General features: G+C 44.0%; 2 protein-coding genes across 3 annotated transcripts in view; both read right to left on the bottom strand.

Annotated features, from left to right (window-relative positions):
* Positions 1–1,243: 1,243 nt before the first annotated feature.
* LOC147009835 (interferon-induced transmembrane protein 3-like) overlaps positions 1,244–26,075 on the bottom strand; it is a 116,184-nt gene continuing 91,352 nt past the window's right edge. The window contains exons 2-4 of the mRNA XM_085862635.1: positions 6,294–6,408; positions 4,566–4,795; positions 1,244–1,783 (exon numbers count right to left, since the gene is read on the bottom strand). Coding sequence (XP_085718761.1) covers positions 1,595–1,783; positions 4,566–4,795; positions 6,294–6,363 — 489 coding nt within the window. The 5' untranslated portion in view covers positions 6,364–6,408 and the 3' untranslated portion in view covers positions 1,244–1,594. The remainder of the gene's footprint in view (positions 1,784–4,565; positions 4,796–6,293; positions 6,409–26,075) is intronic.
* The window catches only part of LARP7 (La ribonucleoprotein 7, transcriptional regulator), a 37,468-nt gene continuing 24,802 nt past the window's right edge, over positions 13,410–26,075 (bottom strand). For both annotated transcript variants that reach the window (XM_085862626.1, XM_085862627.1), the window contains exons 9-13: positions 22,793–22,920; positions 22,550–22,683; positions 17,127–17,286; positions 14,589–14,680; positions 13,410–13,727 (exon numbers count right to left, since the gene is read on the bottom strand). In XM_085862626.1, coding sequence (XP_085718752.1) covers positions 13,650–13,727; positions 14,589–14,680; positions 17,127–17,286; positions 22,550–22,683; positions 22,793–22,920 — 592 coding nt within the window. In that variant the 3' untranslated portion in view covers positions 13,410–13,649. The remainder of the gene's footprint in view (positions 13,728–14,588; positions 14,681–17,126; positions 17,287–22,549; positions 22,684–22,792; positions 22,921–26,075) is intronic.

Raw genomic sequence — 26,075 nt, 5'->3', positions numbered from 1 at the left:
ATCTGACTTATTCAGCAACCGACAAATTTGTTTTCTAAAATAACACATTTCAATACTGCTTGCCAAAGAAAATTCACTTGCTCAAAGTTAACTTTTTAAAAAAATCTTGAAAATAAGAAAATGAGCTTGTCCATTTCGTGCAGTACGGCGGCCCCTAGCGGTTGGGGGCCCCTCAGCGGAATGCCAGGACTGCCTAGAGGACTAGCGAACTCTGGCTGACTCACCTTTCCCAACTGCTCTATCATGTTCATCTTGCCTGCAATCTAGCCACAAATTTGAGTTTGATGGAACCCGTGTCCAAGACACGACGTCCAACAAAAGACACAGATTGATACTGGAAGCATGGCCCGTCAAGAGCCGAGAGGGTTGTCTAACTGGGGAGACTGTGTACACACACACACACACACACACACACACACACACACACACACACACACACACACACACACACACACACACACACACACACACTGATACAAATGGCAATAACTGGATGGTGCAAGCAACTGGACAAGGTGAGCAAAACACACCATGCCTGGTCCCCAACACCACACCCACACATTCACAACACCTAACGGAAACTCCACCAACTGCACAACCCGGACACCATCATGTCCAACGCGGACACAAACACAGCCGTATTTGTGCCCCATCAACACAAAAACAACAAGCACACATATACAATACCATATCACGAGTAAGTAATAAAAAGAGCAGAGCAGATCAACGACGATGCGATTTGACCTTTATTGCTTAAGGTTTGGCAAAAGAAAAACACTCCTCCATTTGACCTCACACACCGGCACGTGACTGGAAATTAGTGGTCACCTTGGGAATAAAAGCGAACACGTGCTGAGACGCGGGGTCTATTGGCCTGAGGAAGCTCGCTGAGAAACAGGTGAAACGTCGCTCGAGATCGGATCTGCTCTTGCTTGCTATTGAAATGAGCAGAGTATATCACACCGATACGAATGGCAAAAACTGGATGGTGCTCGGTACTTTTGGTTGGATGCGCTTTTTGCTTCTTTCGAAAACAATGTATAATCCCAACCACCCAATCGTATACCATACACATATACCTTTTTCTATTTCTTCCGGAAATAATTTAGGGAGAGGGATCTTTTCAAATGTTGAGCATTTTCCATTCCTCGAGTTAACATATCATTTCAAAATCGACGACAAACACTATACAATTGAAAATTTAATTAATTCGCTATTCAGCATCAACAAATCACAAACAACATTAAGTGAATATGAAGTTTATTGTTTATACGAAGGGGGGGGGGGGTGAAATAAAAGATCAACGACAGAACACAAATAAATCAACAATTTCAGGAAAGCTTTTGTTGAACAAAACGATGAAAATTCATTTCTGAAAGACATTTGAAATAGTTTCCTTATGACGAACAATAATAGAAGCAGTGACTCAAAAGGGATTATTTTCACTTGGAATAAAGATAAGTAACTAAAACTAACAAGCAATTTAAGGACAAGCATTCTGCAACTATCTTTACTGTTCTACTACTTATGTTAACCACGGCCACATGTCTTTTTTGTTAGTCAACCGCAAACTTCTGCAAACCTCTTTCCTTCATTAGTATCCGCCATATTCATTTTGGTAATGATACCTTTGTGTTAATGCTGATATGGAGACAATGACAACAATTATTGTTATGAGGATAGCGAGAAGGGCAATGATCGTCGCAGCGATATTCAAAGCTCTGGCTGTCGATGCATGATTGGTGGCACCCATCGGGTCATTCATTTGACGTCTGTCACGAGACTGATGGAGAAAGATAAAGTGGTAAGAAAAAACAAAAATTACATCATGGAAACAAGTTTCAAAAAGTTCATGAAAAATCATTAAAAGTTCTGCTCATCATCATCACCATCATATATTTCGTGTAAATCTGCAAGTATGCAATCTTGTTTCGGGATCACACCATCTCGCGTCAAAGGAGAACTTTTACGTAATCATTACATTTGATTAATGCTTAATTATACAAGCCTGGTGTTGGCTTAGTGGTAAGGGTGGTGGCTTGGGATCCCAGGGTCCTGAGTTCAATTCCTGTTGGCTGCTGAATTAACACCAGGGGGTTGACTCAGCCTGTCATCCTTCTGAGGTCGGCGAAGTGAGTACCAGTGTACTGGTCCCGGTGTATGCCCCGGTTAGAATAGGTGTACCATATCCCTGTGTGTTGTAAGAGGTGACCAGGAAGGGCATCTGGCCATAAAACATTGCCTCAAGAAAAAGCCTAACCTCTGCACAGCAGGGAAAAATGGCTGTAAAAACGGTCATTATTTTTTATATATAATGCTTGATTATACTATTTTTGAACTCGTGAAGAAATATTAACTCTTGGAAGAGCCAATGACATGCAGGTGAATGTGGACGAACGAGGTGGTAAGGTATCGTCGTGTAGATGCAGGAATGCAAAATGAACAAAAATGGTTGACCATTATGTGGTAGACAAAGAAAAGTAATCAAAGTAAGTTGTTTTATTGACTGACAATGCTAAAGGAAAAAAAGCAAAAAAAAAATAAAAAAAATGATCAAACGAATTGTTTTTCATAGAAGTAGCAAAGATTCCACAAATGGAGGTGATGTACCGATGCCTTTTCCACACTTACTAAATCTACTCCAATTAGCCCTTCCTAATCAACCTTCTTCCTGGCAGGTAACTGTGTTTCTCCCCTTCCTCGCTCTCCATTTGTTCTGTGGCTCAACGGGGACAACTGTGGTTCCTCCACCACCTCAACGTCACCTTGCTCTTCCATGAGCTAGGGTTTTGTCTCCAAAAGTAAATTTAACTGCAACGGCTTTACTTGTTTTTCCTTCACATCTTGTATGCACTCACCGGAGAGTGCTCAAGAGAAAGCTTATCAGAATCAGAAGAAAAAAAAAACAATTCAAAATGAGTGGTGAGAAAGCCTAAATTTAACACTACGACAAAAAAGGTATGGCTAATGTTTCCGAACTGTTGTTTGTCTTCACTGCCAATGCAGTCCATCATTATATTCCTTATAAAGACTACTATTCCTCGCTATTGGAAGTATTAGTTGCTTGGGGTGAATGGAGGGATGGAAATGAACTTTGAGAAAAACTGAAGTTACTCCACATGTTGATAGAATGTCACCAGGTGATAGAGAGCACACACATTGCAATGTCTAAGTTGAACAATTAGCAAACCAGTTGTGTACTCAGCATCTGTGTGAGCGATAAGTACAATCTCATCTCATCCTATTTATTACTTCTTGATTGAACAAATTTTCGGGAACCATTGAAAACTCTCATTTAAGATTGGATACCGGCTCGGTTTTACTTGACCTCCATACGTCAATGTAAACATGTCCATCTTTTGGGGTTTTTTTTTTCTCCTTATGAACACACACCAAGACTGCTTTGCAAATCTATATGGCTGTGGTCCGATAGTGAAAGGCAATTCTATTATATACCAGCAAGGGGACAGTGCGCTGCCTGGTGCTGTTCGAATGCTGTTGGCATTTTGAAGAAATCAATTTTTTCCCCATTTTTTTTTTTGGTGGGGAGCCTAAAACACTTTCTTACACCCAATAAGGAATGGGGTCAGGGATGATTCAATAATACCTTTCACATAGCTACAAAGGCTTACGCACGATAGAGCAATTTTTTTTTTTTAACCCAAAATACATCTGGGTTTTTTCCGAAATTTAAAAAAAAGTAACTTTTTGCCTAAAACACAAACTGGCACAAACTGATGAACTTCTGAAAGTTTGATGTACATCCGACAAAAATGACGACACAGATATCATGGGATATTTGAGGTACAATGAGACTATTTAATGTCTCTGACAAAGTCTCAGTCTCAGTCTCTCTCAGTCTCTCTCAGTCTCTCTCAGTCTCTCTCAGTCTCTCTCAGTCTCTCTCAGTCTCTCTCTCTCTCTCTCTCTCTCTCTCTCTCTCTCTCTCTCTCTCTCTCTCTCTCTCTCTCTCTCTCTCTCTCTCTCTCTCTCTCTCTCTCTCTCTCTCTCTCTCTCTCTCTCTCTCTCTCTCTCTCTCTCTCTCTCTCTCTCTCTCTCTCTCTCTCTCTCTCTCTCTCTCTCTCTCTCTCTCTCTCTCTCTCTCTCTCTCTCTCTCTCTCTCTCTCTCTCTCTCTCTCTCTCTCTCTCTCTCTCTCTCTCTCTCTCTCTCTCTCTCTCTCTCTCTCTCTCTCTCTCTCTCTCTCTCTCTCTCTCTCTCATAATGCACATTTCTGCTTTCAGTTGGATTCAGTACTCTGGAAACTTAATCCAAAAAGGAAAAGCTCATCGTAGGTTTGAGAAATTTTTGTCATCCCTATTGTTGCAGAACGTGGCCATCACATCTCCTTGTGTGCTCTTGAAGGATAGATCATTTTTACCTGTATGAGACATCATGTTTAGGTCAAGCTATCCTGTTCTTGTATGCCTGGAAGTAAGATGAGGTGAAGGTTAACTTAGTTAAGGGCGTCACGTGATCTGCCCTTCTTGTATGAACTAGAAAGGGCCAGTGCATGGAAAAAACGAAAATGCACAATTGTTGCAGGAATTATATACATCACTCTTACCTTGATGGAATACACCGTGGCCACATAACCAAGGCAGAATGCATTGAGAAACATGAAGTTGAAGAGAGACCAGGCAAGGTAGTCTTTGGGAGGATTCATGAACGTTGGCGGTGCGGCATTTTGTGCCATATTTATAGAGGTGTTTACACTATAGCCAGGTGGTAGTCCTTGGGGGTGCATGGAGGTGTGTGGGTCACCAGGGTATGGTCCCTGTTGATGCATTTTCATTTCTGAATGGAATGATGAGACAGATTTACATATTATCTGCAACAAATAACCTTTAAAAACACACCAACAGATAAACCCCATGATTTGTCAGACATTGTGACAACAGGTGATTGCTTTGCGTGTGTAAGGACGTCACTTTTTGTACCTCCACCACCGAAGGTGGTGTATAGCATGATATTTATATCATGCTATACACTGTATATATATATATATATACTGTACTGTATAGCATGTACTGTATAGCATGATATTTCAAAAAATGTATCGGGCCTGATATGTTCTCGTGGATCAGGCATTACGTGGCGGAGGTATGCGTTCCACCGAGTGCCCTTCTAGTTGTGCCCTGTATATCAAGCTAACCTAAGAAACACATTGGTGACATACCTGTATTTATAAACGCAAGTTGTTTTTGTAACTTTGACTTGATTAATCGAGATCGAGGTGTGGGTAAAATAAGATATACGATGTAAATACCCAGCCAGAAGTCCAAGGGGAAGTGGTGTATTTGGGGCACGTCTGCTCTGAACAGCTGACAGTTCAAATTTCCCCGCACAGGTTTTGATATTGTGTTGTCTTTACCGTCCAGCTCAAACTGAAAATTTAAAATAATATAAATTTGTGTTCAGTTCCTTTTTATTTATACGTTTTGGGTTCTGACTTCTGATTTACAGTATATATATATATATATTCAGTCAAAGCACAAAATATATTTGGCCAACCTCCCCCACCATCCCTCCCATCCCCCCACAATTCCCAGGCCACCATCATTTCCGATTTCCGAATTATAAAGTTGGTAATTTTGCAATTAAAAGTCAAAATCATTTTATTATTATTCACGATTAGCGGTGATGTCACACCCGGGAGCCGACCACCAGATCCATGCTGTGTACGGGTTACATCTCGGTATGATTTAACTCAAGCGGTGAATAATATTTGATTTTCTACAAATACGCTGATTCGATGCGTCTTTGATGCTTGTATAATAATACAAACCGCGATGGTTTCATGCTACAGCAATGGCTGAAACACCCTAAGTTTGCCAGAAATTGGTCGAGGTTTGTCCGAAATACCTAAGTGTGGATCGGGCCGAGAGAATGTTTGCTTTTGTACTTGGAACATGTTAGAGTACTGTTATAAAACAACAGAGATGGCTAGATCTTGTGGTTATTCACCATGATGAGATAGGATGTCTGTTTTGTGCCATGTCCCACCGTCGTGTCTTTGCCATGTTGTCTCTTGTCCCACCATTTTGTCTGTGCCATGCCGTCTCATGTCTTAACGTTGTGTTTATGCCATGCTGTGCCGTGCTGTGCCCCATCGGCATGTCCGTGCTGTGCCATGTCTCACTGTCGTGTCTGTGTCTGTGTTGTGCCGTGTGCCATCATGTCTGTGCTGTGTTGTGTCCCACCTTTGGGTCTGTGCTGTGTCATGTCTCACCGTCATGTCCATGCTGTTTTGTGTCGTGTCCCACCATCATGCTAGTGCTGTGTCATGTCTCACCATTGTGTCTTTGCTCTGCGGTATCCCACTGTGGTGTCCATGCTGCGCCATGTCCTGCCATGTTGTCCATGCTGTGTCGTGTCTCACCGTTGTGTCCGTGCCGAGTAACACTTTCCTGGGTGGGGGAGGGGGGGAGAGGTTGGAAGATTTACAATATCACCACACCCCCCCTCACTTTCCAAAACAGATTTACGCCACTGCATACGACCGACTCAAATGATAGAGCAGGATGCCTGCGCCACCACTTGAAGTGTGCTTTCATGCTTTGTGGGCTCACAAAGCATGAGAAGAGCAGTCGAGGGAGATTAAAGCAGTAAAAACAAAAAGCAGCAGAACAGGACTTGAGAAAACCGGGCACGGATACTATCTGGGCATGGTGTTTAAACATTGACAGTGCGCACACAAGATTGGAAAGAAGACACCGAGTCGAGTTATTCTGCCTTGTCTAAAGCAGAATCTGTGACGTTGACATTCAAAAGTGGTCGGTGTTACACCAAACAGATAAACACCAGGGAGGTTGCAATAAGGTGTAAGGAGCTGGAGGTGTTCCAGAGGGCTAGGAGGGCTTTGTGTGGACAATGGACAGTGAGAAATGGAGTTTTTGTTTTCTTTCTTTTATACGTAGTCGAGGCTCATGGAAGAGCTAGTACGAGTACACTGAATGGATCAGGATGCATCAGGACAAAATCGACAGGAGAGAAAGGCGGGAACACGAACAGCAGAGTTGAAGGCCAAGTTAGAGGGAGACTTGGACAAACAATGGTTGTCAGGAGGAGTTGGTAGGGGGGGGGGCTATTAGGTGGCAATTAAAAACATGTAGAACACCTATTAGGTGATTCATCTCTGCCTAATCATAACTCATGATGCTCTGTGGTTGCACCAGTCAGGTAATCTCGTCTTTTCTATCTCTCAACCAATCAACGTTGAGGACATTACAACATTGAGTTAGTAACTTTATAAGTGAGAGTTTGGTGCAGTCGAAAAGCTTTGATAGTGTCCATTATATTGAAATGCATATTTAAATTTTGTTGTACTAATCGAATGTTTCATTGATTAATGACTGCAAAATTGTGAGTCTTGCAGTTGTGTACAGCGAGGGCGTGACATTGAGATGACCCAAACAACACTTCTCAAACTTTTTTTTTTACCCTTTGAGGATCCTCTGTGGAATTATAAATGCTTTATAATACGAATACAAGTCTGTAATAATATACTTTAACAAAGGTTTGGAGTGTTAATTGTACAAGAAAGCCTCTTTAGAGATGTTTTCTTTCATCCCTGTATAACAGTGAAATTTTTTTGCTAAATCATCATGAGGTTTGAAAAACAACTGTTCCAATGACAAAGATGTTGAAATAAAATTGCAAGTACATTTCTGATGAAATATGTTCACAAACTCGCAAAAAATGATCTGAATTTCGAACCGGAGGCGTTTAATTCCACGTTCAGAAATAAATTCCGCAACAGTGAGAACAGCAGATAAAGTTCTTGAAAGATGCGGCGTTTCTATTCTAAGATAGAGGTAGAAAAGCTGGTTTGCAGACTTGCTTTGCTCTAAACAACAGCCACACCATAAGCCCAGAAAGCTGTTACCTCCTTTGCAACTTTTTCTAGTTAAACACCTGTTTGGTTTTATTTGAAGCGAAGCTCATTGTGACTCTGGACATTGTGACTCCATTGTGACTCTGGACATTGACAAATTGGGAAAGTCAATGGAGGAGGGCACTGCACGTACTCCTGAACATCTCGAAGGGAAGAATTTCCAGTCTTGAAAATTGCCAAGGTCGAAAATATTGCTCGACGACATCTGCTCGTTTTAAAAAATTCCGATAGAATGGTTAATTAAAAACCCAAATTATCAGCAGCTGAACTTGGAAAACTTTTACAATGATTCGAAAATATGTTTGTTAAAAAACAAAATCATAAAAAGGTTTCTGGAAGGACATTTGTGGCAATTGGTTCCATTTCCCATGTAAGAATATTAACTGCAAACACATGTTATAAAATTGTAAGTCTTGTTTGTAAAATTGAATATTTACATTCTATTTGTAAGCTTTGTACACCTATAACTGTAATAAACAGGTGTGTGCATCACACTCGCAAAACCAATTTCAAACTCGTTCGTATTAACATGAACACGAGCACAAACTCACAATTATGTCCATATCGAGCATTTCATTGTTTTTGATTCAATCCAAACAACGTTTAAATTTTCATAATTATTGCTCTTCGCATTTCAGGTGAAGAGTACTTAAATAGCAGGAGAAAGGAAGAGAAAACACAGAGGTGAAACAATACCTTGGGATGAAACAAAAAAGGAAACGTTTTCTTCGTTACAAACTGGGATGTGATGATTCTCAAACTCTCCCCAAAGGTGTGTGGATCATTATATAGTGTGTGAATCGTGTGTGTGTTCCGCCCACACTCATGACCTATTCATGTGTCAATTCTGATTACGAACAAGGAAATCCATCTGGTTCCTCCCTTTTTAATGCAAATCTGTAAAAGGAACACGGATGTTTTTTTCCATCGACTGGAAAGACATCCTTAAAGACCTTGTAAATGGTATACTTAACAACTACCTATTTTAATTTGAGAAACAAAGGGCTGACATCAAGAAGAAACACAGACAAAGAGGAATCAGCAGGGGGTGGGTGAAAATGGGGTCTCTTGGACGAAGATCCAGGTTTTGGAATTTACACCCATTTTTGACATTAAAATAGGCAAGGTCCATCCCAACATGTCTTTTATCACATCTATTGTTCTTTTCCTTTAATTCACTTTTCTGAACTTTCTCTCAACAAAGTTTGGAGTCAATCTGAATGTTGCACATCCTCAAAGTTTCCTTCTCACGACATCCTCATGTTGTGCTTGACAATGTAGTTGGAGGTGTTTCGGGAGTGAGACAGACATGTTTTTGTGCTTTCTTTGATACGTACTATGGATGGCTCGATTTACTTTTCTATTCACACTTTAATTTGGTTAAAAAGGATGTAGTTATGTGGCCCTTATCTATTTATATATTCATTTTGCACTCGGTGTACTCTAACAAAGGACAAGATAAAGGTATACAAACTCATTCTGTGGGTTATTTAATGGTGACACGTAAATGCAAAGAAATGTGACACCTGCTCCGTGGTATTTCTGAAAGATTGCTTACTGTGCAATTGCTTACTTAATGAAGAATTATCTGTGCAAAGACCTTGCCCGGCACTGAGAACAGTGTCACCCCTCGGTACTTGTTGGAGTCCTGGCGATCACCCTTCCTTTTCCAGAGAGGGAAAACAAGTCCACTCTTCCAGCCAGTTGGGATTATGCCTGCACTCCAAAAGAGCACAGAACTGCATGCAATGACACGAGTACAAGCAAAGGTGGATCACAGTTGATTGAACAGTCAGCAATCGGGATAGTAATACGCCTGACATCCAACTCAACAGCTGGTGGACCAGCCTGGTACAGCCGCTCAAAGTAACCGGCCCAGCGGTCCTTCACTTCAGACTCCTCTGACAAGAGCCTACCACCCTCCGCTCTAACTGCAGTGCAGAGGGATGGGTTTGGAGGAATACAATGCACAAATTCCCCTGTAAGCAGGACGAGAATCACTTGATCACAGGTGGTGCTCTACCCCCTGACATTTCTCGGACATTGGCCTCCTTGTCCACCCTCAGCATACAGTATCTCACAAAAGTGAGTGAACCCCTCACAAATATGTAAATAATTCAGTGTAACCTTTTAAGCAGTTGTGCTGGAAGCAAAAGCTTAGAGTTGATGACAGAGTAGACATTCTGCAATATGTCTGCAGGCACAAAACTGCCATTCCATAAAAACAATGTGGCATGTTACAAATATTTCTGAAAGAGGAGGCAATAAAAGTGAGTTCACCCCTGCTATTGTCTGCACAAGAAGTAAGTCAAGCATGGTAAAACAGCTTCCATTTTCATCATTTTCTGCATATTTAAGTCAGAGTGTTAAAGGTACAAATATGTACCAAACAAAACACACAATGTCCATAGAGCTGCAACCTCCCTGGTATGTTAAAAGTGAAGAAGTGTACTCAATGCACTAATTGTCTATCTGCTTGCTGAAGAAATAATTGCATAGGAAATACTGTACCAATCACCATTGAGAAAGCAGCATGGCTCCTCATGGTAAAGAGCTCTCGAAAGATGTCAAAGATCGAATCGTTGCCCTACATAAAGATGGCCAAGGATACAAGAAGATCAGTGCTTCTTTGAACGTAAACCCCAACACCGTGGCCAAGGTCATCCAGAGGTTCTCCACGAAGCGTACAACAATGTGTTGCGCTCGCCAGGGCAGACCAGCGAAGATGACTCCTAGTACTGTTCGTCAAGTTCATAATCTCGTCCTCCAAGACAGACGACAAAGTGCCGTCAAGATTGCTGAAGATATTTCTGCAGCTTCTGGCCAGTCTGTTAGTGTGCAAACCATACGTCGCACACTCCATCGTATCGGGTTGCATGGGCGTCGTTCAAGGGGTAAGCCTCTCCTGAATCAGAGCCACAAGAAAGCTCACAAACAGTTTGCTGAAGCACATCAATCCAAGCCCCTGGACTACTGGCAACATGTCCTATGGTCTGATGAAACGAAGATTAATTTGTTTGGATCTGATGGAGTGCAGCGTGTCTGGCGGCGACCTGGGGAACAGTACCAAGACAAGTGCGTTATCCCTACTGTCAAGCATGGTGGTGGTAGTGTCATGGTTTGGGGATGCATGAGTGCTGCCGGTACTGGAGAACTCAAGTTCATCAAGGGAAACATGGGTTTTACGATGTACTGTGACATCCTGAAGGAGAAGATGTTACCCTCCCTGCGAAAACTTGGTAGAGGAGCTGTATTTCAGCACGATAACGATCCGAAGCATCGTTCCAAGCAGACAACTGCCTTTCTGAAGAAGTCGTGCAGCACGGCCAGACTATTTATAGTTACTACAACTTTGCTCTTTAACAGTTTGTACCAATTATTATTTTACTCCATATCTTCACTATAATTCATGGACCGGTGCTTGTTTCTTTGCGCGTTACGACTCCAGTTCTGGGCTGATTACATCCAGACTTGCTACATTGGATCAGCATGATTCCAATGAATGTATAGGGGTGTTTTTATATTTTCCTGTTGTCTTGAAGGAAGGGGGACACAAATTCTGTATGTAAATGCGTAATGTGTAGCACCACCTCCAGCTGGGGGAGGGTATTACAAGGCTCCACAATTTAGTCCTGTATTCCTGTCACTCCGTTTTTCCAAGCCTGGTGTTGGCTTAGTGATTCGGGTGGCTGGCTTGGGACTCCAAGGTACTGAGTTTGAGCCCCGGTGGCTGCTGAATTAACACCAGGGGGGTCGATTCAGCCGATCAACCTTCTGAGGTCAGCGAAACGAGTACCAGTGTCCTGATAATAGGGACACAGCATCAGCGGGACAGCTGCGCTCCAAGAGATGACAGCTACCTAGCAGCCAAAGCTGCCATACGCAAGAACAGAAACGAACCACGTTTTTCAGTGAAGTGTTTGAATTAAAAGCAGTGGTTATGTTTTTTCTTCACATTTGTAACCCGAGATATTTTTTGGCCTACACACCACCCAAATAAAGGTATGCATCATAGGAACGTGTTGCATGCTTGGAACAAGATCGCCCATTGGGCAGGTATTCTGCTCGTTCTCGTAATAAAGGATTTCTTGAAAATTTGTTAAAAGCTGAAATGGTAAAAAGGTTATGCTCAGGGCAGATAGACAGAAGCAATTGCAAAACCCTGTCTCCTGCTGTGTGGGAGGGGGAGGCTAAAGATATACATTTTGGGAAGTCATTGCAAAAAGAAACGTTATCTTGTAAAAAGTCGTATTTTGTACACATAATAAAAACAAACTGCATGGATGGAGACAGAATATTTTTTTCCTGAATAAGGACATCCTCAGCATGTTACCTGGAGCTGGACACGCACTTTAATCCTGTCACGTTACTTAAATTTCACAGCCACGAGAGGAAACTCTTGGTCCCCAAGCTTTTCGGTAGTATTCAATCGAGATGCACAAGTACCATTTTGAATGTTGCGTCGTGAGTTTCAGTAGTTTCCTGATCGCAGTTGGCATTGTGGCTTGTGGGTTACGTGACGAGATCACTTTCAAAATTGCATCTGACACTTTATCTGGATTTCATTTCCGATTCGTAATCGAGGCTTTGAATTCTTGGCCTCCTCGAATGCCATGTCTCAGTCTTGTTTGTGGAAGAACAACGAGCGCCCTCTGCTTCGGGGCAGGCACAGTAGCTCGCACATATCTCCGATTGAATAAGTTAGGGGTTTCCAAGTCATTCTCATGGTGGACGCAGACAGATAACCAATTTTAATTAATAACGAAAGATGTGATAATTTCAAAAACTTTTAACACTGCAGTGCTGGAAAAAATCCTGCAGTCTTACGAAGCAATGTTCACATGAGGAATCATATACTTTATGTGCACTATTATGTAAATTTGGCATCCCCCCCCCCCCCAACCACATTAAAAAATAAAAAAGTACATACATGGATTTATACATGGGGTTCTCTGCAGGATGTCATCAGTATGTGGAATATGGGAATTACCGCAACTTGCACTGGGTTCCTAACCTCGGACAGGTTGGTCTGTTCGTGTTCCGATTCGAACCACAGGCGATTGATGGAGGGAACCCAGGTTCACGTCCCATATGTTTGTGCATCGTCTAGTAATGTCCCTGTAATTCACATAAAAGCACAATGATGTCTACTCACATCTTTATCCTGCATGTGATTTCCGTACAAGCTCCTCTACGAACCTGAGATGTCTAAAAGAATAAATTAATAATCGATTATAAAAAGCCCTCTCACTCAATGTACCATACTCTGTTGAAGCATTACGATGTCAGTCCTTGACAATGAAGTCGTTTCAAACATTGAAAAAAAAAAAACCCACATAAAGGAACGGCAATGAAGCTATAAATTGGTTACAGAGCCGGTATGATATGTCTGAGAAGTTTATTATTTAAAAAAACGTCTTTATTGGATGTAAAAAGTCATCATTTTATCAAGTGGGATCATGACAAACGGAGACTCAGTCATTCTCACACCTCTATTAGGTACAGCCGAGATGAATTTTTATTTTTTAAAAGCTTCAAAAATACAACAAACATTCATAACTTGTAAATTTAATGTTCTGTTTTCAAGATAACCTGTTATATCAATTCCTCAGGTCCCCCTTGGGCCATTTTCCAAATTTGGGTCTCAATGAATGAAGAGGGTCAACCATAGCATTATCGTATGATCGACACGGAAGGGAGAAGAACCTCAGTCGATGAAAAGACCAACATTGCAGAGCTTGTGGATTTTTGGCCTCACTGTGCGTCAAAACGAAGGTGACAATTCAACTTGTCTGCTTTGGCTGCAATGAGTTTTTCAACACGAGACAAGATCTACAAAAGAGAAAAAGCAAAATTAGAAAAAATTGTGTTGAAGAGATGTGCTAGTGGCCGTTTACTAAATAATTGTGTGTGTGTGTTGTGGTGGGGGGAAGGGGACCAAAGCAATAAATGTGCTGATAATTCCAGGAAAAAAAAAGCAAATAAATCACAAAACAGGCCATTAAACAATGCAAAGGCTCACTGGAGTATATAGATTTAAGTCGATCTGAGAAACAGGGCAGACTCATTGCCTGACTGACTGACACAGATAACATAAGTTTTTCGTGCTCCTTCAGGAAAAGTACGAGACTGATAGTTATCATGCACCATATGGAGCGTCAGTTTTGCTAAAGCAGTTTCTTGGCTGGGGTTACAATCCCGAATGGGTAATCACTCCAACACTGGATACTTGAGCAAGTGAGCAGAAATTGGGAATTTGGCTCAGGTGCCAGCGAAAGATCGCCTGCTCTTCGCGAATGCCACCATGGGATCTATAGCATCCACCAACTAATGCCGACAGACGGGATAAGTTTTACGTCCATCTGAGGGATGGCCCACCCATTCAACCCGTGCCGTGCCAAAATTTTCACAATACACCAGCAAAGGCCCGCAGGTCTACTACCGTGGCATGAAACTCGCCGAACTGCTTGTCTGTTAGGAATCAGTTCAAGGGAAACAGCGTTGAAAATTTGCAGACTCCGACTTAACACAATGCATTATCGAAATATTACTACCACCGATTTCTGTTCAGCCATAAATCGATTAGCCACTCGTGCAGAGGTTAGAAGAAAATGCGGTTGGAATTTAACTTTTTTCAAATGGCAGAAATGATAAACAAGGTGAGATGGTGAAAAGCGGTTCTTCAAGCCTGACCTTGCACTTTCCTCGGTGTTTCTCCCGTGGACGATTCAGTTTCGCTTGTCGCTCGACAAGAATTTTCTGCCAATACCTTTGCTCAGGCAGTCCTTCGAACAACAGAAATAAAGAATGTGATACTTTATTCACACCATGCAGTTCAGAATTTCAGTGTAAACATGGCCTGTTAGCATTCGAGTCTGAACATCAAATAATTTCTACGTTCGCATTCCTTGGGAACCCAGGTTCAAACCCCATACACCAGATGTTTTTGTCCATTGTCATCAGTGATGAGTGCATTCTCCCCTGAAAATGAGCAGACATGTCATTCCATGAGGGAATGGAAACTACGAGCACCTCTTTACTAGAATGGTGACCATGAACCCCTGTGCCACACAAGCTCTTGCTGCAAGGGTCCTGACCAAAACGTGGTGCCAGGCAGTCATCTACCCTGTTTGGAACTCTACAGTTCATATTTCCTCACCAAGATATGCTCCTGGTACACACACATATGGATGTAGACACCAGCCGATAACTCAGTTCCACTGGGCTGTTGTAAGGGAATTCATTCCCAAGAGTGTGGAATATTGAGGGAGTTTGCAAGGATGTTCTTTGGCAGCATAATAACAGGGACCCACGTAAATTCCACGCAATGTGAAATGGGATTTCAAGTCCTCAACCCTCCCTCCACCCTACTCCCCAGAACCAAGTCTTCGAACCCCCTCCCCACCTCAAGTCCTCCAATCCCTCTCCCAGCTCAATGTCCCCTCTTCCAACTCTGGCATGTCCTTCCCCTTTCTTCTTCAAGTCCTCACTCCCCCAAACCCCAAGTCCACAAGCCCCCTCCCAACCTCGAGTCCTCAATCTTTCCACCCCACCCCTGCCCTTTCCCTTGTTCCCCCCTCCCAACTCTTTGTCCTCCACTCCTTTCTTCTTCGAGTTCTCAAACCCCTCCCCCACTCCTAACCCCAGGTCCACAACTCCCCCTCTCTTCTTCAAGTCTTCAAACCAAACCCCAAGTCTGCAAAAGTCATTAACTGTTAAGAGTGCTAAGGTTTCTCAGTGAAGTAAATGGACAAAAAGGTAATTATACTTTTGAGGGAATTGACTGAATAGTTTGTGGTTGGACTTTTTTTTTTAAACTTGCAGTAGATGTGCGAGCCAGCGACTGAGCCTATACATCACCCATGTGCTAAACCCACACACAAAATTGCACACAACTCAAAACTGTGTGAATATCGATATTTTCAGACCACCGTATGCATTGTCCGGACCCAAGAGCTCTTAAATGAATCATCATTGAGCATTATATGCACTGTGGTTACAGCGTTTACCCCGTTCAGACACAATCGGGCAACTTGCATTTATATTGGTATATAGATCGTCTCATGGATGACCAGACTCAAAAGTGCTTATTTTTCGTGGCAACCAACTTCGCCCAAGTGAATGCTTCCAACGATTAAACCAAGTGGTCTACAATTTACATATTGACTTGACCGAGTCAAGTCTAAAGCAATCCGACTCATCAACTCTGCCAATCTGACCTCGAAATTCAACTTGCTTGAATTACGCCGTAACGTTGGCTCTTTCCCCCTTTTTTATTTTATTTTATAGCTATTACTTCGGTTTCTGCACCAGAGAACTAGCTGCTTGTACACATCCGCCGTGAGTGAGACCATAAAATACTCGGCAAACCACTACGTCACATGATTATTTTGTGGCCGTTGGCAACTTGAGGACGGGCCATTATGATGTTTGTTTCTTTCGCTTCACCGCTAAGCTCTGGATTTCTTTACCTTATCATGCCTTTCTTTACCAGTTATAACCTTCCCCTTTAAAAAAGGCATGTTTTCCAGTGCCTCAAAAACTCTTACATTATTTTTCTTTCTCTTCACTTCTCCATTTCTTCAATTCCTTTTTTTGTTTTTGTTTTTTTTTTGTTTCATTTGAGGCCTATCCTCGACAAGGATACAGTCCGTGAATGGAGCCTTTATAATATTAAGAATTGAGCAGGGGGGGAGGGCGGAGGAATGGGGAAGCCACCACTCACTCACCCAGCTTTGCCCAGTTTGGCATGAGAGAACATGACAGGAAATCCTTCCCCTCTCTACATACCACTAGATTAGGCTACACAGGGGGGAGTTCAGTAACGAAGATGACTGAAAGAAAAATTGAGAAAACAAGTTGAAGGAGGATGATGGCGGGGAGGGGGGGTTAAAAGGAGGGTGTGGAGGTGAGGGAGGAGGCAGAGAAGGGAAAGAATATTGGGAGGAGAAAGGAAAAAAAAGAAGGGAAGATAAGGAGGAAGAAAAATTATCATAACTGTACTAGATTTCCCTAATAAAGCAGTCGAAACAATACCAACAGGATGGGCAATAAACATGAAGCACTTCAAAAGGAAAAATGCTAGTGGAACAAATACGAAGTATTGTATTAAAGGATGAACTATTGCATTAAGGGAGAGGATGAGATTGTATTAAAGAGCACGGCGTGAACCAAAAGCAGGCGTGAACAAGTTTAGATCCCACAATAGCAGACAAACCAAAGGGTACTCACCGTCTATGAGTGAAAGCGTCATGTTCTGCTCACGCATGCTGTGGTTTGCTTCCGCATTGGCAAGGGCTTTCTGGGCATCATCGGGTGTTTGGAATCGAACCACTCCATCCGTATCACCATCTCTCACGTCGACGTAAGCTACTCCAGATCCAAGGAGGGCCTATAAGTTAATGGCCAAGGAGATAAGATAGCGTGAAACAAATGATAGGCAAGCTTGGACGCATCTTGCAGGATGACACCAAAAAAGTGCAACTCTGCCGGTCCTTATTCATTCCCATTTCTCAAGACATGACTCATCAGAACTAATTTATGAGGGATCTGAAGGTTTTCACCCCCAACAACCTTATAGTTATACACATAGAACAAATGACAAATTTTATTATCACATTATACTATAACGATAAGAGGTGTGCATGTGTGGGTGTTTTTCTCAGAGATGGCCAAACGAATCTTCGTCAAACTTTCAGAGGTTCATCAGTGAGTGCCATGGAGTGTTCGAGGCAAAAAGTATCTTTTGATAATTTGAAAAAGATAAAACAAAAAACAAACAAAAGAGCATTTTTGGGGGGGATTTTTCAGTGTTGTTGCCGCTTTAATATTTTGTATGTCCTTCCATCCGTCCGTCCATCTGCCAAAAAATAAGAACCATCTTTCTAACCCACCATGTTTAATCCTAAAGGGTACGAAAGTGTAATTCTGGAGGGTTCTAAAAGGCAATTCTACAGCATTTTAACAGGTAATTCCAAAGGGTTTCGTTTGTTTCGAGGCTTTGCCTATTTCACATTAAAAATGCCAAACTGAACCACTTCCTTTGGACACCGGTGAGATTTTTTAATTTATTTTTTTATTGCTCTAAAGTGCCTAAACCTTTGTAGCGACATGAAGGGTGAAATTAAATGATCCCCCACCCCATTCCTTAATGGCTTTAGGGAAGTATTTTAGGCCCCCACAAAAAAAATAGAAAAATAACAAAATTTGATTTCTCAAAATGCCAACATGATAAGAACAGCAACGGGCAATGCCATGTACCCCTGCTCGTAATACAAAATCTCCATTCTCTTTTTGTATACATTGTCAAGGCTCGTAGGAGAGCTAACACACTAACGCACAGCAAGGGGGGGCATGAGACAAGAGGGGTGGGAGTGGGAAGGACAAAACAGTGGGGAGCAGAGACATTAGAAGATCTGTGGAAGGGAGAGGGATGGGGCAGGGAACATGGGGGTATACAAGATGGACACGACAGGGACTTTCAGGAAGGAAAGTAGGGAATTTGAAGAAGGTGGGCTTGGGGTGGATTAACGGGGGTAGAAAAGATCGAGGTTTTGGATGGGGGACGAGAACAGGTGGTGGTGAACAGCTGTTTTGAAGGCCTGGAGGGAAGAGCGAGGGAGTTTATTCCAAAGGTGGGAAAAAAAGAGGAATGAAAGAGTGAAGGTGAGCAGCGATTCGTGATTTTGGTAGTTTTACCAAAAGGGGATTGTTGGCGGACCTTGAGCGCTCTGCGGAAATATGGTGGGGACAAATCGCAGACACAGCGGTGGGGGGGGGGGGTGGGCGAGACCGGAGAGGAGACGGAAGGAGGCAGAAAGACCACCGACGTGCCTGCGGTGAGAGAGGGAGAGGCCCAAAGACTCAGCCTCATCGCGGGACTCAACCTCTTCAATGCACTTCCTGCAGCAGTCAACTTCCTGATCCCAGCATAGGCTTCCTTCTGAATAATCAGGTGGATGTGGCTATGTTAACCTCAGCAGCAGATGCAAAACAACTTCCCCTAAGCTTGGTGGATTTTTTTTAAGTTTTCTTTGTTACTGAAGCTTTCTGCCATGGCCAGGAGTAGCCAGGACAGTGAGCTGTAGGTAGGTCGTGGTGATGGGGTAGCGAGCTGTAGGTAGGTAGTGGTGATGGGGTAGCGAGCTGTAGGTAGGTAGTGGTGATGGGGTAGCGAGCTGTAGGTAGGTAGTGGTGATGGGGTAGCGAGCTGTAGGTAGGTAGTGGTGATGGGGTAGCGAGCTGTAGGTAGGTAGTGGTGATGGGGTAGCGAGCTGTAGGTAGGTAGTGGTGAAGGGGTAGCGAGCTGTAGCTAGGTAGTGGTGATGGGGTAGCGAGCTGTAGGTAGGTAGTGGTGATGGGGTAGCGAGCTGTAGCTAGGTAGTGGTGATGGGGTAGCGAGCTGTAGGTAGGTAGTGGTGATGGGGTAGCGAGCTGTAGGTAGGTAGTGGTGATGGGGTAGCGAGCTGTAGGTAGGTAGTGGTGATGGGGTAGCGAGCTGTAGGTAGGTAGTGGTGATGGGGTAGCGATCTGTAGGTAGGTAGTGGTGATGGGGTAGCGATCTGTAGGTAGGTAGTGGTGATGGGGTAGCGAGCTGTAGGTAGGTAGTGGTGATGGGGTAGCGAGCTGTAGGTAGGTAGTGGTGATGGGGTAGCGATTTGTAGGTAGGTAGTGGTGATGGGGTAACGAGCTGTAGGTAGGTAGTGGTGATGGGGTAGCGAGCTGTAGGTAGGTAGTGGTGATGGGGTAGCGATTTGTAGGTAGGTAGTGGTGATGGGGTAGCGAGCTGTAGGTAGGTAGTGGTGATGGGGTAGCGAGCTGTAGGTAGGTAGTGGTGATGGGGTAGCGATTTGTAGGTAGGTAGTGGTGATGGGGTAGCGATTTGTAGGTAGGTAGTGGTGATGGGGTAGCGATCTGTAGGTAGGTAGTGGTGATGGGGTAGCGAGCTGTAGGTAGGTAGTGGTGATGGGGTAGCGATTTGTAGGTAGGTAGTGGTGATGGGGTAGCGAGCTGTAGGTAGGTAGTGATGATGGGGTAGCGATTTGTAGGTAGGTAGTGGTGATGGGGTAACGAGCTGTAGGTTGGTGGTGGTGATGGGGTAGTGAGCTGTAGGTTAGTAGTGGTGATGGGGTAGTGAGCTGTAGGTAGGTAGTGGTGATGGGGTCGCGAGCGCAGGCAGGGGTGAAGGTGCAGCAATAGAGTTTTTGTTTTTGTTGGTGATGAAACTGTTAAATATGTAGATTCCTATTTCTGTATGAAGGATCGTAAACAGAATTGTGTGTAGTTTTGAAGGAGCAGGAGTTATGGACATTGAAGAAAGGTTAAATCATATTTTATTGGGTCACAGCAGGAACACGTTGGTTTATGGCACACCTTGGAGCAAATGATGTTGGGAACGTTCACTCGGAGGATTTGATAAATAGATACAGGATATTTGGTAAATGGCTGAAAGCAAAGGGTTGTGAGGTCATGTTTTCTGGTATCTCCCAAGATTAGGAAATGGAATAGAATTTATGAGCAGATTGACAAATGTCAAGCGAAGACTGGAAGACTGATGTCGGGAGAAGGTTTTGCATTTAGGAAGCAGTGGGAATCATTTTGGGGGCAAAGGGATCCGTGTTTGCAGGCTGAAGGGGAAATAACTTTATAGATTATAAAGGTGGCGATGCTGAGGGGATATGAAAGAAATGATTTAAGATAATGATAATAAAGGGAATGGACAAAATAAGTGCAGGAGCGTTTTTCAGCAGAACAGACAGTGATAGGACAAGGGGGCCAAAGCCTGAGAGCAAAGAAGAGGAGAGTTAGGGTTAGGCAGGGGTCTAGTAGATAGAGTAGATCGAGTAGGCAGGGGGCAGGGCAGCATAAACAGTAGAATAAGTTTAAATTTGAATTAGTCAGGTATTTATAAGCACAGGTGATGGAGGGGTATAGTGATATCGGCAGGACTTGGAGGCAGCTTGAGTATGGATGAGTGATGTGTACATCTGTGTTGAGTGTGATGTCTGTGACAGGGCCTCTTCAAGGTATAGTGTGTGAGGCCGGTGTTGTACATTATTCACCCTAAAACCATCCACACCCCAACACCCCCAATTAAATTAAGTCACTAACTTGACAGGTTTATTTAATTAGGTGTTGTTGTCATGCAGGTATGGTGGGCCGAATGGCCTTCTCCTGCATCAAATTTCCTTGTTATAGCTGTGGGAGTCCCACCTCAAGCCCAGCAGCCGGTGCCCCCCGAGCCCAGCGCCACAGGCAGTCGCCTGCCCCTAAATCCGGACCTGCAAGAGCCAATCAGCTCAGCCGTTCTTCGGTTGGACTACAGGAAGTTGGTCATGAGGACAATTTCAGGCATGACTACCTGGCCTCAAGATAATCAATTGGACATCTGAGACTGTGCCACACTCCAAGGTCACAACAATATTCAACAGTTAGATTGCAGTATAGCTTAATTGATTAATCATATTACATAGAAGGGGAGGATCCAGAGTAAGACTATAGTATGGACCAGTGATTCGTGTAGCATAGATTTACTCTTGTAAACAGGAAAAATGTTGGAGCAAGTCATCTTTTTAAGCGTGCACTGATGAGGAAGTGAGTGTGAACTTAAAGGTAGACAAAGTAAGGTGCAAAATGTCTGATCTTCTGGAAGGTGAGGCCAGGTGAGGAAATGGATCTTTCACAGTACATGGAAGTGCTTCACGGTTCGGTGGCACCATCACAAGTTGTTTAGCAAACGCGTTAGTGAGCCTCTGACGCGACAATATTTCACCAACACATTCTCCAATCTCAGATTTGAATCTCAAGAATCCGAGAGATAAAAAAAAACTAATTCTCCGACAAAGTCACATGATTGTTAGTGCTTCAGCTCTGAGTCAGGAAAGTTGGCAGTTCGAACACCGGTAAAGCCATCCCAAAGACATTTAAAATTATACGTGCTGCTTCCTTGCTTGATATTCAGCAAATAGAACAAAGCACTGACAAAACCATCCATGGAGAGGAAACAATTGCCCCATTGAGAGAAAAGCGGTGAATTTGTTGAAATCGCTGGTACCCAGAGTGCTCTGGGAAGTGACGTCACTTCCCCCAAACTCAGTGGCTGTTTGTGTGAAAGTCATGCCTGGTGTTGGCTTAATGGTTCGGGTGGCACGCTTTGGATCCCAGTTTCCTGAGTTCAAATCCTGCTCAGCTGTTGAATTAATACCAGGTGGGGTTAACTCGACCTGTCATCCTTCCGAGGTCGGCAAAATGAGTACCAACATGCTGTTATACTGTGTCAGAGTGGCTACCCGTCCAGGATTGTGCCCAATAGCCAAGGAGACTGCTTAAGCAGCACCAATGCTCTGCACAGAGTATGGTCCCAATCTCCTCCTCCTCCTCCTTCTCCTCCTCCTCCATGAGTATAGACCCTTTAATTAAAATAAAATAAAATTTAATTAAAAAGGTGCTGCATAATCAATGACAAGAGAGCAGAGTGGTGGACCATATCTAATCTCCAGCTTTAAATTCAAAATATCTCTTTTCTCAGATGAATTGCTAACAATGAACTTGATTTAGCCAATATGCAAAGATGATTAAAAAAATATATATATATATATATTTGAGTATTATATTACACACAAACCTTCCCACAATAAAATGGGACAAATTCACACCTTCAACTCAGCGCGGCCAGGCAGCGGAGAGGTAGAAGCAAGTTGGATGAGGACTGCACTCTGGAACTCTGGACCCATTGGCAGGGGCTTCTCTCCTTTCCAGGTACCCTCTGTCACTTCTTGAGAGTGCCGACCTGTACTGACACAAAGGATCATGGGAAGGAAAGTGATGCCTGCAGGTGCTGCGAACAAAGAGCAAGTTTCAAGCGTTCACTTCTCTTATGCTTGAATTTGCATACGCACCAGACTTTGTTTGCTCTTTTTGTTCCAAGCCAGTCATCTCTGCATGTGCTCTGAGTTGCTTCTTCAGTGGTCCCAGGGTCGCCTTTTGCAATTGCAAATACTCTTGGCGCAAAGAAAGCCACTCTTTTCTGCACTCATTAAACGCCAACAAAAATCCAGGGGATTCAAACAATAGTGAAAATAAATCTAGTATCACACTTTAGCCAACACGTTGGTAGAAAATTAAATGGGGGAGCGAGGAGATGTTTCTCGCTGTTAATATAATTTGGTGCAAGATCAATTTTTTAATTCTCCAAACCCCCCCCCCCAAACCCCACAAAAAACCTCAGCCATCCACTGTCCCAACAACTAATAAAACAAGATAGAGCAATCAGAGATTGCAGACCCTCACCAGGACTTGTTTTATAGTCATGGCCAAAAATATTGGCACCCTTGCAATTTTTTCAAATAACTCACAATTTTCTCCAAAAATAAGTTGAAATTGACAAAAGTATTTGGTCTCCACAATTCTTTATTTCACTGTGATTATTACAGAACCTTTGTTTTTGATTCAGAAATTAATAAATCCTTCGAAATCAGAAAATAAAAAGAAATGGCATTGAAAAATAATTGACGCCCTCGACTTAATATGTGGTAGCACACACAGCCTTTGGACAAAATAACTGCAGTGAAGAACTTTGTATAGCCATGAATGAGCTTCCTACACCTCTCTACTAGCAGTTTGGCCCACTCAGGTCAGGTCAGGTATGGGAGCATGTGCCAGAACAGCGCGTCGCTGCGTCCACTTTCCGCCGGTACTCCAGGGGCCTCCGTCTGGCCTTCCCCCAGGCAGATGCCAGGCCCATCCCCATCTACTTGAGATGATGGTCAACCTGCTGCAACCACGAGGAACGTGGTCAGCCCATTGGCCTCCTCCACTCACGAGACTATCTCGCTGAGAGAATCTGGTGAGTAGGATCAGCATCAGGAAAACGAGCCATATGTCCATACAGCCGCAACTGATGCTCACGGACCATGCAGGTAACAAATCTAATTTGAGTCTCTCTCAGCAACCGCTCGTTGGACACAAAATCTGACCAGCGATAACCAAGGATTCTCCGAAGAGACCTGGTACCAAAGGAATGAAGTCTCCATCTCAGATCCTTGGTCAGAGTCAAAGTCTCGCATTCATAGAGCAAGACTGGAAGCACCAAGGACCTGAAGACTTGGACTTTCCTCCTTTCGCACAGGTACCGGCAGCACCACACCCCATGATCCAGTGAATCCATGACTCCCCAGGCCCGACCCAGTTGTTTATTGACCTCTTGACTCACAGCCAGCAGAGACATGAATATCACTGCCAAGGTAAGTGAATCTCTCCACGACCTCAACATCCTCACCACAAACAGACACAGACAGGACAGCAGCATCCAAGATGTCATTGAAAGCCTGGATCTTAGTTTTGACCCAAGAAACCTGTAATCCCAGCGGCTCCAACTCCTCATTCAGCACCTCGAGGGCCCCCAAAAGGAAATCTAAAGTCTCCGCAAAGATGACTGTATCATCTGCGAAATCAAGGTCCGAGATCTTGACATTCCCAAACGATGCACCGCAGCTTGATCTTTCCGACATCCTCCCTAAAATCCAGTCCATACAAGAGCTGAAAACTGTGGGGGCCAGTTCACACCCCTGACGAACTCCAGTAACAACTGGAAATAAGTCAGAGGTGGTACCACCACACTTCACAGCACTCTCAGTGCCAGAGTAGAGTTCAGACATCAGATCGATCAGTTTTGGTGGCACCCCACGAAGACCAAGAATCCTCCAGAGGGCATCCCGACTCACCAAATCGAACGCTTTACAGAGATCAACATAGGCTGCAAGCAGCCCCTGCCGAAACTCTCATCTGCGTTCAGTGAGGACACGAAGAGCAAGGATACGGTCAATCGTTGACCTCTTTGGTGTAAAGCCTGACTGCTCTGGACGCTGGTGCTCAAGCAGATGGTGGCGAATCCTATCAAGAATTATCCGAGCAAAGAACTTGCCCGGTACTGAGAGCAGCGTCACCCCTCGGTAGTTGTTGCAGTCTTGGCGATCACCCTTCCCTTTCCAGAGAGGGACAACAAGGCCCCTCTTCCAGTCAGTTGGGATGATGCCTGTGTTCCAGGCAGAGCACAAAACTGCATGCAACGACACGAGTGCAGCATTTCCACCAGCCTTGAGAAGTTCGGCATGGATGCCACAGATCCCTGGAGCTTTACCCCATTTCAACTGGTTCACCGCAGCCCGTGTTTCCACAAACGAAGGTGCACCACAGTTGATTGGAGGATCAGCAACAGGGATTGTAACACCCTTGACGTCCAACTCGACAGCTGGGGGATCAGACTGGTACAACCGCTCAAAGTAACCGGCCCAGCGGGCCTTCACTTCAGACTCCTCTGTCAAGAGCTCTCTGCACAAACTGCAGTGCTCCGAGGGATGGGCTTGGATGAACGCAATGCGTGAATTCCCCCATAAGCAGGACAAGAATTACCTGTCCACAGGTGATGCTCCACCCCCTCACAGATTCCTCGCACATAGGCCTCCTTGTCCACCCTTAGTGCACGTACAGTTTTACGCCTCAGCTCAGCTCTGCCATTCAGCCTGGCCCTGCGACTCTGGTCAATGGTATCCAGTGTCCCTTGAGAGACAAAATTCTTCTTTGCCCCACAGTGAGTTCCAAGACATCCACCGGCATCATCAAGGACGGTGGTCTTGAAGGTACTCCACAACTCTTCAGGACCCCCCAAAGCACCCAAACACCCCAAGTGTCCACTCAGCCTGTTCGCAAACTCCTCAGCTACTCTCTCATCCTTGAGCTTGCCAACATCCAGCCTAGGCTGAGATGGTACCATTCTCCAGGATTTAAGGTGCAGCTTTAGAGTTGCTACAACAAGCCGGTGATCAGTATTGAGGAACTGAGCACTCCGGTAGACCCTGCAGTTCTGGATCATCCTCCAGCGACCGTCAACGAGGACATGGTCAATCTCCTTTGCCACACCGCGAGCGTTGGAATATCAAGTCCAGCGATGAGCTTGTGGGCGCTGAAACCATGAACCAGCCACCCTAAGTCCATGACTTCTTGCAAATCAAGGAACTTAGTGCTATTCTGGTTCATAGTTCCAGAGCCATGGGGACCAACACATGTCTCATAACCATCCCTATCAGTTCCAGTCAATGCATTGAAATCCCCCAAGACGAGAAGTGTATCTCGTCTGGGGCACTGATCAACCACAGACTCGAGCGTGGCGTAGAATGCATCCTT

This window comes from Eptatretus burgeri, chromosome 17 (assembly GCF_056783735.1).
Source record: "Eptatretus burgeri isolate ZD-2024b chromosome 17, Ebu_testis_v1, whole genome shotgun sequence".
Lineage (NCBI taxonomy): Eukaryota > Metazoa > Chordata > Myxini > Myxiniformes > Myxinidae > Eptatretus > Eptatretus burgeri.
This window is presented reverse-complemented; position numbering and strand designations above follow the sequence as displayed.